Source organism: Stomoxys calcitrans, chromosome 4 (genome assembly GCF_963082655.1).
Source record: "Stomoxys calcitrans chromosome 4, idStoCalc2.1, whole genome shotgun sequence".
NCBI classification, from domain to species: Eukaryota; Metazoa; Arthropoda; class Insecta; order Diptera; family Muscidae; genus Stomoxys; species Stomoxys calcitrans.
The window spans coordinates 162,183,515-162,197,589 of NC_081555.1; the positions used below are offsets into that span (position 1 = coordinate 162,183,515).

General features: G+C 39.1%; 2 protein-coding genes across 3 annotated transcripts; both read left to right on the forward strand.

Annotated features, from left to right (window-relative positions):
• The first annotated feature begins 1,489 nt into the window (after nucleotides 1-1,489).
• Nucleotides 1,490-8,228, forward strand: LOC131993989 (uncharacterized). Of its 2 annotated transcripts, XM_059368374.1 has the most exons (6): nucleotides 1,490-1,890; nucleotides 1,988-2,128; nucleotides 2,253-2,527; nucleotides 2,593-2,714; nucleotides 5,400-5,608; nucleotides 8,128-8,228. In XM_059368374.1, exons 1-6 carry the CDS (start codon nucleotides 1,788-1,790, stop codon nucleotides 8,226-8,228), a joined length of 951 nt encoding a protein of 316 aa, XP_059224357.1. In that variant the 5' UTR covers nucleotides 1,490-1,787. The 2 variants fall into 2 exon arrangements, with proteins under 2 accessions (XP_059224357.1, XP_059224356.1); XM_059368373.1 differs by lacking the exon at nucleotides 8,128-8,228 and having other exon boundaries at nucleotides 1,491-1,890; nucleotides 5,400-5,961.
• A 103-nt stretch (nucleotides 8,229-8,331) lies between these two features.
• LOC106087822 (uncharacterized) lies at nucleotides 8,332-13,695 on the forward strand. The gene is made up of 6 exons (XM_013252997.2): nucleotides 8,332-8,423; nucleotides 8,493-8,695; nucleotides 8,758-8,981; nucleotides 12,485-12,644; nucleotides 12,738-12,841; nucleotides 12,915-13,695. Exons 1-6 carry the CDS (start codon nucleotides 8,332-8,334, stop codon nucleotides 13,254-13,256), a joined length of 1,125 nt encoding a protein of 374 aa, XP_013108451.2. The 3' UTR covers nucleotides 13,257-13,695.
• The last annotated feature ends 380 nt before the right edge of the window (nucleotides 13,696-14,075 follow it).

The window sequence follows — 14,075 nt, forward strand, 5'->3', positions numbered from 1 at the left end:
TCTTTTTAGGCAACCAAAGGAAAGGAAAGGATAAAAGAAAAGAATTGCTATGTATTAGAGCTATATCAAGTTATGGTCCGATTCGGACCATAATGGAATGAATGTTGGAGATCACAGTAGAAGTCATTGTGAAAAATTTCAGCCAAATCGAATAAGGATTTCGCCCTTTAGGGGCTCGAAAAGTAAAATAGGGAGATCGTTTTATAGGGGAGCTGTATTAGGTTATAGACCGATTCAGACCGTAGTTGACACGTATGTTGGAGGTTATGGGAGAAGCCGTTGTACAAAATTTCACCCAAATCAGATAATAATTGCGCCGTATAAAGTCAAGATCCCAGATCGGTAAGTATGGCAGTTATGCATCGATTTGGAATTCATAACAAAACACCTCATGCAAAATTTCATCCAAATCGGATAAGAATTGCGTACTCTAGTGGCTCAAGAAGTCAACTTTCAAGATCGGTTCATATGGCAGATATATCAGGTTATGGACCGATTTGAACCATAATTTGCACAGTTGTTGAAAATCATAACGAAACACGTCGGGCAAAATTTAAGCGAAATCGGATAGGATTTGCGCCCTCTAAAGGCTCAAGAAGTCAAGACCCCAGATCGGTTTATATGGCAGTTATGCATTGATTTCGCCCCTTCTGGGCGCAGTTGTTGGTATTCATAACAATACACCTCATGCAATATTTCATCCAAATCGGATAAAAATTGCGTACTCTAGTGGCTCAAGAAGTCAACTTTCAAGATCGGTTCATATGGCAGATATATCAGGTTATGGACCGATTTGAACCATACTTGGCACAGTTGTTGGAAGTCATAATGAAACACGTCGTGCAAAGTTTCAGCCAAATCGTATAGGAATTGCGCCCTGTAGTGGCTCAAGAAGTCAAGATCCAAGATCGGTTTATATGGCAAACATGGACCGATATGGTCCATTTACAATCCCAACCGACCTACACAAATAAGAAGTATTTGCGCAAAATTTCAAGCGGCTAGCTTTACTCCTTCGAAAGTAAGCGTGCTTTCGACAGACAGACAGACGGACACTAATATTTCGGGGAGTTACAAACAGAATGACAAAATTAGTATACCCCCATCCTATGGTGGAGGGTATAAAAAGTGGTTGCGGATATTAATCCGCCCGTTGCCACTATGGACATACAACTAAGCCAGTAATCGGCTTGTTGTGCGCTCTATATACTAAATAGAAAATTGAAGCCAGGAATTCCGTGCTGTTTACAAAATCCCTAATTGTTCTCCATACCACGACCCTGAGTTGCTTTATGTCTGGTATTGTTGTTTTTTTACATATCATTGTTGTTATTTTATACATGGTTAATTGGTCGGGATTTACTGCCTCTCATACAAACAAAATATATTATTTTCACTTATGTTAGTGTGCCTATCACTGCCTTAAATATGTTTATTTGACAGTTCTAAAAAGGAAATCTTTCTAATAAACCCATTCAAATCTACATTAAGTTTTGTATACCGGCGATAGATTTCATTCTTATTATTCAAATGCGTACCAACTATGGTACACAAAGTTTGCCAACACTGACACAATCCGTACTCACAATTTTTCACCCAAACCAAAAATACAACCCTGACGCACAATTACGAACCATATTATGATTGACCCCAAACATATTTTTCCATTGTGTTGATTAAACGTTTCTGTGAATAAATGGCGTGATATTGGTTGCAGAATTAAAGTTAAAAGAAAATAAATAAATTAAGCAAGTGAACGTTGCGATCAAAGTGAATGTGAAGATAAAATGAGTGGCATGAAATTTGTAAAAACCACTTTCAAAACACAAAAGGAAATTGTTCGGGTCAACTTTAGTGGTGGTGATGCCTACAATTCGTTTATGGCCGAAGGTATACAGAGAACCAACCACAAGAAGACGACAACAATAGCCATAAATAAAACACAGTGTTTGTTTCAAACCATTTTTTGTTTGCTTTTGCTTTGCAGTGAAAAAAACCTACAACATTGACAGCAATGCGGAGGTTCAAGTGTTGACCACAGATTTTGTGCTCAAACCGGATATTTTCACCGAATATGTGGCTCAATTTATAAATAATTTGGATTTTATATTGGATATAAAGGTGATAAGTAAGTAAAAAATATAACTTATTGTCTTTTTGTTGCAGTAGTCATAACAAAGCTAAAATTTTAAGCAATAGTTTTTTTTATTATTTAAAGTCTTTTTTGGCTAATTTTTTCTCTATATTTTCAGCTCCTATCCCTACTAAAATTCAAGAACCCTTGACACTATCCCCTCCTACGGCACCCGCTGCTATCCTTATTAAAACCAATGACGAAGAAGAACCCGCTACTCTCCTTATTAAAACCAATGACGAAGAGGATGAAGAATTTATATATGAGGAAACCACCAATGATATGAGAGGCGAAAATCAGTTGTTCTCAATATCCTCGCCTTCTATTCTACCTTCAACATACTCCAGTTTCCATGTCCCTCCAATTCCTTTGAATAAACTGCCCACAAAAGATGTACGTACAGCCAAAACACAATTTGTTTCAGAAATTTTGTTTAATTGTTTTTAAATGCCTTTTAGGACATTGTCAAAATTCGTGAGATCCAAGATATACTAAGAATGCAAAAGTTGGAAAATAAACATCGCACCAGATTGGCTAAAGCTATCATAGCCCTAATACAACACAATGATCCAAATGTTAAGTAAGTAATGCTTAGGACAGTTTGAGTGATAAAAGGGCTGTGTTTTTGCTTTTTTACCATCCAATTAGCGAACTTTATGATTTCGTTATGTTCTAAAGAGACATTAATTTTGCATTTGACTTTCTGTTATGATTTTCAACATCCATGACCAGTAAAGAGCGTTCACCAAATTTGTAGTGAATAATGAAATGTGTTGTTGAAGCTTGTATCGTTCCATTTTTAAAAATGCGGTTGTTGTTGTAGCCGCATTTTCATTTCGTCAAGCTCCTGTAGGTGAGCAAGCACGTTCCGGTCTATATCGCCGCGGGAACATGGTGGCCATTGGTTATTTAAAGCGCCAATTATCGAGCATCACAGGCACTCAGTATTTGCGCAAGTGCCGGTGCCGCCCGGCACTGAGACTCTCCGCTCGATACCGCTGATTGTCCGCGACTGCCGTTGCAGCTACTCCGTATGAAGCATTCCACTATCCACAACCTGTGGACGCGCCAGGTAGCAACTAAGCTTAACGTGACAGCAATGAACATAACACAGATTGGACCTCAATAATGTCGGAATAGTTTCTACATGTCAAATGTCACAGAATAAAAGCTCAAAAAATGGCAGCTGTTCGAAACCCCTTTATGACCTACAATTTTATCTTGTTCTTGTTGTAGCAGTTTGTTGTGTTCTATCTTTCGTCTGCTTGATTCTGTTGAATATCAAGACCCGGGAACTCTGCGACTAAGGGGTGCGTCCATAGGAATCTGGGTCTGGCTGGGCAGTTAAACAGGTGACGTGTATCGTGCGTCCCTGATTACAATCGTGGCATACATCCAGCACGTCGACATCAATCCTTGCTCTGTAGGAGTTAAGGCGGCTGCATCTGCCGGAACGTAATTGAGCCAGAACTACTCTGGTTTGCCTGGGGAGGTTAGTTTCTTCAGGTGCTATGGGAGGCGATCGTTCCCCAAGGATTACATTCACCCGGTAGCCATTTACCGCATCTGCTACCTTGTCTGCATGAATGTTGTCTAGACCTGCTTGATATGCCGCTTGACCTAGAGGTTCTCTCTTTTAACGCTGAACCTCACGCGCTAGATCATGTAGATCTACCTTAAGGCTTCTGAGCGGTGGATATCTATCCACAAGATGACGATTAGGATGCTCTCTGCGATAACAGCCCAAAAGGTATTGCTTAGACAGCGTGTAGTTATGTCTTCGCACTGGTAGGATCTTTGTCTCCTGATGGAGATGGTCCACATGAGAACTGAGGAGACAGCCCGTCGCAGTTCCGAGGGCGGCATTTCGACATATCTGAATATTATTCCACTGCGTATCACAAAGCTGACGAGACCACACTGGCGCTGCATAACTTTTCACAGACCGGCCAATTGCTTTGCACGTGGTCAACAAGGTTTCTTTGTCGATCAAGGAATGCAAGAAGAAGAAGAATGCGGGCGATCACGGAATGCAAGATGTGTTGTTATCGGGAGGACGTCGAATATTAACATTTTTGAGGACAGTAAACAGGGTAAGATCACGAACAGTCTTGGAATGTAAGAAGGATATTAAGGCCTTCTCTAAGTGCGACACGATCCGCATCGTTTGGGTACCGGTTCATAGCGGAGTAACTGGGAGTGAGAAATCAGACGATTTGGCAGTGGAGGCCAGATAACTGCCATCAACAAACTTGGTTAACCCGAGGCCTTTCGGGTCGCGTGGTCGGCGAATGCGCATGTAACCCTGTGGAAAAGCGTAAACAGGGTAAGATCACGAACAGTCTTGGAATGTAAGAAGGATATTAAGGCCTTCTCTAAGTGCGACACGATCCGCATCGGTTGGGTACCGGTTCATAGCGGAGTAACTGGGAGTGAGAAATCAAACGATTTGGCAGTGGAGGCCAGATAACTGCCGTCAACAAACTGCCGTCAACTTTCGCGTCGCGTGGTCGGCGAATGCGCATGTAACCCTGTGGAAAAGCGGAACGGTCTTTAGAACGGCAAAAATCCCATGGGGAGATCCAGATCATGAGAAGACGAGGCTATTACTGAAAGGAAAAAAGAAGGTCAGTATACCTTTCGGTATGATAACAGGACACATAGGACTACGAGCTCACTTATGTAAAATCGATGCGGCAAGTGATAGCATGTGTAGGGCATGCGGGGAAGATGATGATACGTTAGAGCACTTCCTTTGTCATTGCCCGGCTTTCGCGACAAATACCGGCACTTAGGTGGGGACACAATACCAGACATGAACCAACTCAGAGGCATGGCATGGACAACAATTAGCACGGAATTCCTAACTTAGATTTTCTTTTTCGAGGTTAATTTTTTAGTATTTAGAGCGCACAACAATCCGATTACTGGCTTAGGTGTATGTCCATAATGGCATGGGGCGGATTGATATCCACACCCTCTTTTCAACTTAATCGGGTTTCTTACTTTACTGCTTGCGCACTTATTTGACGTTATTTTTAAACTTCTAATATTCATCCTAGGTATACTCCGCTTCTACAACGACAACTCTAAATCTGGTGTAGCCCTCAAATAAAACACGTTTAATGCTGAACCCATGTTGAATACTGCGGGAACATCTAAGCAATTTTAGCGTTTGTCCTTTTTTCATTCCTGCTGGCTATATTTTTTTGAAGCAGAATTCTACCTAATTCCAATTGTCGTCCTTTTCTTCTCTTCCTTTTAGGCTAATAAGAGAACATTTTCAACAACTGTCACAAACAATTGTGGATATTTTCCCGACAGAATTAAAAGAAACCTATTATGTGCCATGTACACAGGGACGACCAGCTTTGGGCAAGTTATTCGATGCCTATCACAATGCCAGAACTCAGCTGAGGGCAGCCGGGTTAATTCCACTCAGACGTAACAGACATAAAGTGGATAATAATAGCAGTAAGTACATAGATGAACAGAGCAACAAAATTTTAAGTGTACGGCGTAATGGGACTGTTAGAACCCGCAAGATATCCTCTAGACGCAATAGTGACCAAAACTAGACAATATGGCACAAAAGAGTTATGGATGAGTTGACAGAGAGACTCATATGACATGGACTCCAGGGAAGCATATATGGGCTGAGAAAATGGCGAACTGCCCACCTTCCTTTTGTGTCATATGATAGTTCCATAAAAGGAAGGGACGGAGTTGAGAGCTCTCTTATTATTGGAATTATTAATGCTGGGAAGATAATAAAAAGCGAAAAAAGGCAGACAATTTTAATTTTAAGTTAACCAATTAATTGTAGGATAAATAAAAAAAAAACAAATAAATCTGCTACTTGAAATGTGAAATATTTTCCATTTTTTTATTTGTAAACATCTCTGCTGCAATAACAGCCTAATAGATAATGCTAAATAATATGCTAACATATTATTGTGTCTTTGCTCAGAAATTGCCTCCTGAAGGAGATGATCTATGTGAGCACTGAAGAGGCACTTCGTGACAATTCGTAGAGTACCATTTTGAATTGCCTAGAGCTCAGCTGGCGACTTCACAATGACTCTGCATAGTTTACCAATGACCAGTCAATGCCGTCTTTTGTGAAGTCAACAAGGTTTCTTTGTCAGTAGATCAAATGCTGCCAGCTAGTGGCTTGAAGGTCTTGTTTCTTGTTGTTGATAGATGAGCAAGCTCGTTCCGGTCTATAGGACCGATAGCTGCAGGAAAGCGATGGCCATTGGTTATTGAAAGGCGCCAATAACTCGCCTTGTCATATCGAGCATCATAGGCACTCAGTACTTATGCAGAGCCGGTGCCGCCCGGCCTCTTACTGATACCGCTGATTGTCCGCGACTGCCGTTGCAGCTACTCCGCATGGAGCATTCCTCTAAACGCAACTTGCGGATAGCCCAAAGTTAAGCTTCTCGTTACAGCGATGAACAAACAGATGGAGACTCAAAGTTTCAGTCTGTGTAGTGCTCACAGCTATCCCGTCATGGATGGACAGTGGCGCTGAGGTTAGCATGCCCGCCTATGACGCAGAACACCTGGCTTCGAATCCTGGCAGGACCATCAGAAAATTATTCTGCGGTGGTTATCCCCCCCTGGCGACATTTGTGAGATACTTTACCATGTAAAAAACTTCTCCCCTAAGAGGTGTCGCTCTGCGGCACGCCGTTCGGACTTGGCTATAAAAAGGAGGTGCCTTATCATTGAACTTAAAATTGAATCGGACAGCACTCATTGATTTGGGAGAAGTTTGCCGCAGCTCCCTGGAATGGAATGTTCATGCGAAAATTTGCATTTGCATGGGTGGAAGACCTATTAAGGCTGTCAAATGTGACCAAGTGGGTCTACAACTTTTCATCTGTTGATCTTAGCTGTACAAAATGTTCTAGAGATTTGTAGAGGGGGCATAGGTTTTCTGGAAAATGTGGATGCATATCTGTTGTGGATGCATATCTTTAGTAAAGGGTGATATATAGGGTGTCAAAGTTCATCACTTTTGACTTTTAAAAATATCGAATGTTGCGATTATCGGTAGTTTGCCAGCTCTAATCCTACATTCACGTCAAATATACATAGTCCAAACCTGATATAGCTCCCAAATTAACCTCGATTTGATATCTTGAGCACCTAAGGAAGCAATTCTTATCGAAATATAGAAAAAAATCAATGAGATTTTTGTTTGTCCTACCATTAATCTTTTTCTGCCTTTAAGCCTAGTACTGGGTTTGACCTTTCACACGAACAACTATCAAAACGCACGCACTATAAAAAAATGGTGACGAAGATAATGCGAACACATTCCGTACAAGTGGTATTGAGTTCTATGAGCAAAATAAAGACGACATGTCGCTGTTTCAGGATAAATTTCCCACAATTTTGCGTAAATTGTGCGTAAAATTGCTCACTGAAAAGGCCGAATCAACTCTGCTCCCACGCTATTGTCTTTGTTATGTGTTGGTGTTTGACTTTTGTTTGTGTTCTGACAATGAAAAAGAGTTGGTCAGATTTCGCAATAATTAAATAGGCATTTTCGCTGTGAATGAAGTCAGTACTAGGCTTTAAAGAGGAACCTTGCAAAGAATTTAACAAATGCCATTCATGATGGAGGATATATATTGGGTTGCCCAAAAAGGAATTGCGGATTTTTCATATAGTCGGCGTTGACAAATTTTTTCACAGCTTGTGACTCTGTAATTGCATTCCTTCTTCTGTTGGTTATCAGCTGTTAATTTTAGCTTGCTTTAGAAAAAAAGTGTAAAAAAGTATATTTGATTAAAGTTCATTCTAAGTTTAATTAAAAATGCATTTACTTTCTTTTAAAAAATCCGCAATTACTTTTTGGGCAACCCAATACAAATCGTGCCGGCGAATTTAGCACCTTTTTACAAGTTTAACAAAAAATATCGATCATTTATCGATAAACGATGTGGTTCAATTTACCTCCTGCTTATTTGTTTTTTCAGGTTCTCCAAACAATCTCAACGATTCAGATTCTCAACCAAGCCCATATAGCGATTATAGTAACGTGCGATATGTGCACGACCTACCAATACCCCTGGTATAAAAGTTTTCAAATAAAAACTCAGTTCCAACTCAACTTATTGGCATTACTCTTATGGCTATTTATATTTCAACAGGAAATCTGTCAAATTCGTGATATCCAGGATATGTTAAAGGTACCAAATTTAGAAAATAAACATCGTACAAAGATAGCTAAGGCCATTATAACATATATACATGACAATGATCCAGAAAGAAAGTAGGTGCATTCAATGAAGATTCATAAATAAAAAAAAAACTTTTTTAATCTTTTCCCCATTCTTTATAGACTATCACGAGAAGAGTTCATACAATTGGCACAATACATAGTGGAGATTTTCCCTACAGAAGTGTCAGAAACATATTATGTTCCTTTCAGAAATCGCCATTTACCCAAAGGCAAACTATACGACGCCTATAACAATAATAGGACACGATTAAGGGCTGCAGGTGTTATAAGTAAACGAGAAAAACTAGATACAGAGGAGAAGGGTAAGTCTTAAAAATCACAACCTACATTTTTGTACAACTTTGTTGAAAATATGTTCCCCTAGTGGTGGAAAATTCTTCAGTCGACGATAACGAAGCATTTCAAGATTTTCAAGAAAGCGATTTGGATATTTTACAATCTCCTCGGATTGAATCATGGGATGAGGTAGTCATGGCATGGAAAAAGTCCCATCAATACAGACAAAATGAGTTACAAAATGAACAAATCAATGCCCTGGAGTATGTGGACAAATATGCTGTATTGCAGAATGAAAAATGTGATGAACTGGTAGGGACAAAGTAAACAAAATTTTCCTTAAGAATTAAAAATATGAGAAATACTTTCCTTTCCAAAACTATATGTTTAAAAATTTAAATCACATATCAGTGAGTGCTGCGCGATTCAAGTTCAAGCTCAATGATGAGGTGCCTACTTTTTAATGCCGAGCCCGAACGGCGTAGTACCTCACTGTCACCTAACTGTCGCCGTTATTAGGATGCGATAACCACCGCTGAAAATTTGTCTCTCGCCAGGATTCGAAGCCAGGCGTTCGGCGTCATAGGCGGATATGCTAACCTCTGCGCTACGGTGGCCTCCATGACGTCATTGGCTGGCCAGTGGCAAACTATGCAGGGCCATTGTGGAGTCGCCATTTGAACTCTATCCATTCAAATGGTGCTCTATGAATTGTGACGCGGTGCCTCTTTAGTTCTCTCATGGATCACCTCCATCAGGAGGTACTTCCTGTGCAAAGATGTCGGTTTGTATGGGAGCTATATCAGGCTGTAGACCGATTTAGACCATATTTGACACGTATGTTGAAGGTTAAGGGAAAGTCGTTGTACAAAATTTCAACCAAATCGGAAAATAATTAAGCCCTATAGAGGCTCAAGAAGACAAGATCCCAAATTGGTTTATATGGGCAGCTATATCAGGTTATGGACCGATTTAACCATGTTTGGCACAGTTGTTAAAAGTCATAACAAAACATGTCATGGAAAATTTCATCTAAATCAGATAAAAATAGCGCCCTCTAGAGGCTTAAGAAATCAAGATTCAAGTTCGGTTTATATGGCAGCTATATCAGGTTATGAACCTATTTGAACCACACTTGGCACAGTGGTTGGAAGTCATAACGAAACACGTCATGCAAAATATCAGCCAAGTCGGATAGGAATTGCGCCCTCTAGAGGCTTAAGAAGTCAAGATCCAAGATCTGTTTATATGGCAGCTATATCAAAACATATTACAGCTATATCAGTTTATGGACCGTTTTTACCAATACTTATCACAGATGTTGGAAATCATAACGAAACACCTCAGCTAAATTTCAGCCAAATCGGATAAGAATTGCGCCCTCCAGTGGGTCAAGAAGTCAAGACCCAAGATCGGTTTATATGGCAGCTATATCAAAACTTGAACCGATTTAACCCATTTACAATCCCAAACCACCTACACTAATAAGAAGTATTTGTGCAAAATTTCAAGCGCCTAGCTTTACTCCTTAGAAAGCTACCGTGCTTTCGGCAGTCAGACGGACGGACACGGCAAAATCGACTTAATTTGTCAAGACGATCTAGAATATGTACACCCTTTCGAGGTGTTACAACCGGAATGACGAAACATGTATACCCCCATCCTATGGTTGTGAGTATAATGAAAGGGTATCGCTTTGTTTGTTTGTCTGTTTCGTATAGACTCAAAAACGGCTGAACCGATTTTAATGGAATTTTCACAGATGGTAAAATTTGGCCCCCTGATGAAAAAAGTTAACATCCTGCCAAAAGTTTGGGGATCAATGATATGTAAATTAGGCTCCCAGTCTAGGGCCCTCCCCATCCCCAAACGACCCCCGGGATTGACATAGTTACCGATTGGGGCAATATGGGTACGAAACGGATGGTATTTGTAAGTACGAATATGATATGAATATCAAGGACCAAGTATATGAAAGTCGGCCCGCCATCAAAAAATCTTAAACGGAATATGTAGACCTATCGTGACAATATGGGGTTCAAATGAAAGGTCTTTAAAGGTATTGTAGAATGGAAATCGGATCCCCCAAATGGGCAAGTGCACCAATTTGGACAATATGTCTCAAAATAATGGCATTTGGATGTAGAGAACGCAATAGATAAAAACAAATAAAAAGGCCTTAAATTCGGCCGGGCCAAACTTTGGATACCCACCACCTCGAGTAAATATGTAAACCATCTTTCGGCAGAATCCGGTGAAAAATGCATATTGTATGACCCCATAGGAGCTACATCGAAATAAGGTCTCATTTGGGTCAAATTCGGCACGGATATTGAGTGGTCTAATAGGTACAAGTCATTGTTTAAATTTCTAGAACAAAATATTGGTCTTTTTGGTAGCTATATCCTATTATAGACGTCGAAAAGCCTAACATAAGACACTGTGTCAAATCGGACTAACCTAAGTCACTGTGTCAAATCGAAATCGGACAATAAATGCTTCCTTACTAATTACACTGTTCAACATCCTCTTATATACCTATAATCCTAACCGAAGACGAAAGGTCTCCATCTTTTGCGATAAATGCGAGATATACATAAGCTATTGGCGAACCGATTTATTGGATTTTTTGATTGCACATTGATAGCAACCCAAAACGAAAATCGGATATTAAAATTTTGCGTCAGTTGCCTAGGGGGTACGCCCCAACCCAAAACCCTACAAACCGATATATAGACCAATAGGTACAACGTGGAACCTAAATGAAAGGAATTTAGGAGTAGAAAGCGATTCTAATATAGAAATTAGGTCTCAAGTGTCAGGGACCCTCCCTTCTACCAAAGCCTTCTAGAGGCTAAATAAGTTGTAAATATCGACTCGTCATAAGGACTCTTTATCTTAATATGAACTGCTACACATTAAAATCTCAAACGACCTGCTAATCTTAGTGCATCTTAGCAGGGGTACTACGATACTCTTCGAATGGAAAAAGGGCTGATAAAAGTACTAAAGTACTGACTTTTCCATCCCTGGCCAACATTGTTTTATTCAAAGACCATTCAGACCCTGCTTCCATCTCCAGATCTTTGCCGCTTTAATTGCAGAGGTCCAGTTTAATAGGATTTCCGGGTATGTAAATAGGTGATTCGGGTCATAGCGTCCTGTATTGATTTCAGGACAGATATTGGGGGTGGTATCTAACTTTTAGAGATATGGATTCACTTTGCTACACCATCGGGTCTTAATTGAACCATAGTAGCTTTGTTTTTTAACGGTTGAACTTTCTCATAATTTGCTATTGATGACGGGCATTTGTCAAGGACTATATTCGGCTGCAACGATGAAGTTGCATTGGTTACAGTATGCTGAAGAATATCCTGCAAGCCTATTCGGTATGAGGAGATTGTGAGTGGATCGATGTTGTGTAGTCGAATCTCGTTCTTAAACATCCAGATACTCCTAATTTAGTTAACCTCTTTCGTCAAACCAATGTAGTTTTATCTTAACTACGGTAGGGCAGGCGAAGCAGCACTTATTTTTATTGAGCTAGGATATATCTTACTCTACTTACTATCATATCGCTCGCGGAGCAACCCCAAGTTGCAAGGTCCCTATTGAAGATCTGGATAATTAATTAATTAACAGCATATTTGGGGTAAATTGGGCCACACGAATATGGCTGTTATAGGTACTTTACTATTAAGCTGAAACTTGAATCGGTCACACTACGCTTGAAAAATAATTTCGATGAAAACTTTTTTTAAATACTTCAATGAATCAGTTCTACAATAATTTTACAAAATTTTCTTTTTTAGTTTGAAATTGATTTCAAGTTGATGTATCCTAAGGCGAAAAGTATTAACGAATGGAGAAATTATTATTACAAGGTAATGGATAAAACCAAACACATGCGTGACAACTGGATTAGGGATATATTCAAAAATATCGAAGATGCAGAGAATTGTAATGAAGAGGGTGAGTAAAAGTATAGTAGGAAATTTTTAAAACCTAATCCAGTAAACGTTAATTTATTATTTTCTTTTTATTGCAATAAATTCAATGATACAGATAGCAAGTTAGCCTTTGCTCTGATGTTAGTACCATATATCATACCAAATCCAAGATATCGTCGCAAACAGGAGATACAAGAATGTTTTATAACATACAGCCAGGTAAGGCTATACATATACCATAATATTAGCATATAATGAGACATCCATTCGTTCTTGTTTGATGCATTTGCAGTCAGATCCCTTTGCCGAAGATGATCAATGTGAACAACAGCAGCAGCACACTGTAAAACGTTTGAAAATCGAAAATGAACCTAAAATCTATTTTGTGGGCAATAACTGTAAACCAATTAGTCATGCCTACATTGATATGCCAGGATTAAGAATGAAATTCGATAAACCCCTAAAAGCGGTCGAAGTGTGTTTCAAATGTTTCATGGCCATGAAAATACGATATCCAAAAAGCTGTTTCTATGTCTGGGTACTCATACAGCAGCTGATTTTTGGAGTTAAAACAAAACATGACTCTATATTACCCAATGTAACAACTCTAATTAATGATTTAAGTAATGAATAGCAGTACTAGTATTAGTTGAATTTTATGGCTCGATTATGGATGGCAACCCAACTTCAGTTGCACGTTGCACAACGACCAAATTTGTTACAGAAATTTTCATTTTTGTATTGAATTACGTACTTTTTTATAAAATTCTCAGTAGCTAAAAATAGTGATTTTAAATGAAAGTGACTAAAATTGCCAACTTTATACAAATTTTTACCTCGTGCTTTTGTCTCCTGGCAATGCAACTGTAGTCGGATTGCAATCCATATTCGACCCATTAATCTTATTTTAAATAGGTTTAAATTTTTTTAAGCTTTAAGAAGAGCTGCTATCAGGGCAAACATCAATTACATGTGATTTTCTTATACATCATCTAGAAAAATACTTGAGAAGTTCTATATTCTTTTTTCACTAGTAAAACCTATGTCAATAATTTTAATTAGCCACATTGGCTCTCTTGTATATATGTATGTATAACAAAGGGATTTATAAATAGTGGATTTTAATGAAATTAATCACCAATCGAAAGATATTTTCCCAGGGATGTGCTAGACAGTTCCGTGCAACTAATGGGTGGTCCTATTTTCGTTTTCACCGTTGAAAACTGTAACCCCATGTTTTTCGCGATTAATTTTTTCGAAAGACTACACAAATGTCAATGATAAAATAATAATTTTATTAAAATTTCACCACTAGTAATGAGGGAATGTCCTACTGTATGAAATCGACCCGTTTTTCGCTTTAAAATTCATTATTTAATAGAAGTAGTCGGCGTAAAATATCCCGAAAAGCGAACGTAGTACCAGCCTTAATTAAGAACACTACCGCGGGATG

Bases quoted from the DNA above. Each gene is read 5' to 3' on its own strand.
- LOC131993989 (XM_059368373.1), top strand. From the start codon at position 1,788: ATGAGTGGCATGAAATTTGTAAAAACCACTTTCAAAACACAAAAGGAA. The intron at 1,891-1,987 runs GTATACAGAGAA...TTTGCTTTGCAG, and splicing joins CAATTCGTTTATGGCCGAAG to TGAAAAAAACCTACAACATT. The intron at 2,715-5,399 runs GTAAGTAATGCT...TCTTCCTTTTAG, and splicing joins CACAATGATCCAAATGTTAA to GCTAATAAGAGAACATTTTC.
- LOC106087822 (XM_013252997.2), top strand. From the start codon at position 8,332: ATGTTAAAGGTACCAAATTTAGAAAATAAACATCGTACAAAGATAGCT. The intron at 8,424-8,492 runs GTAGGTGCATTC...CATTCTTTATAG, and splicing joins GACAATGATCCAGAAAGAAA to ACTATCACGAGAAGAGTTCA. The intron at 12,645-12,737 runs GTGAGTAAAAGT...TCAATGATACAG, and splicing joins AGAGAATTGTAATGAAGAGG to ATAGCAAGTTAGCCTTTGCT.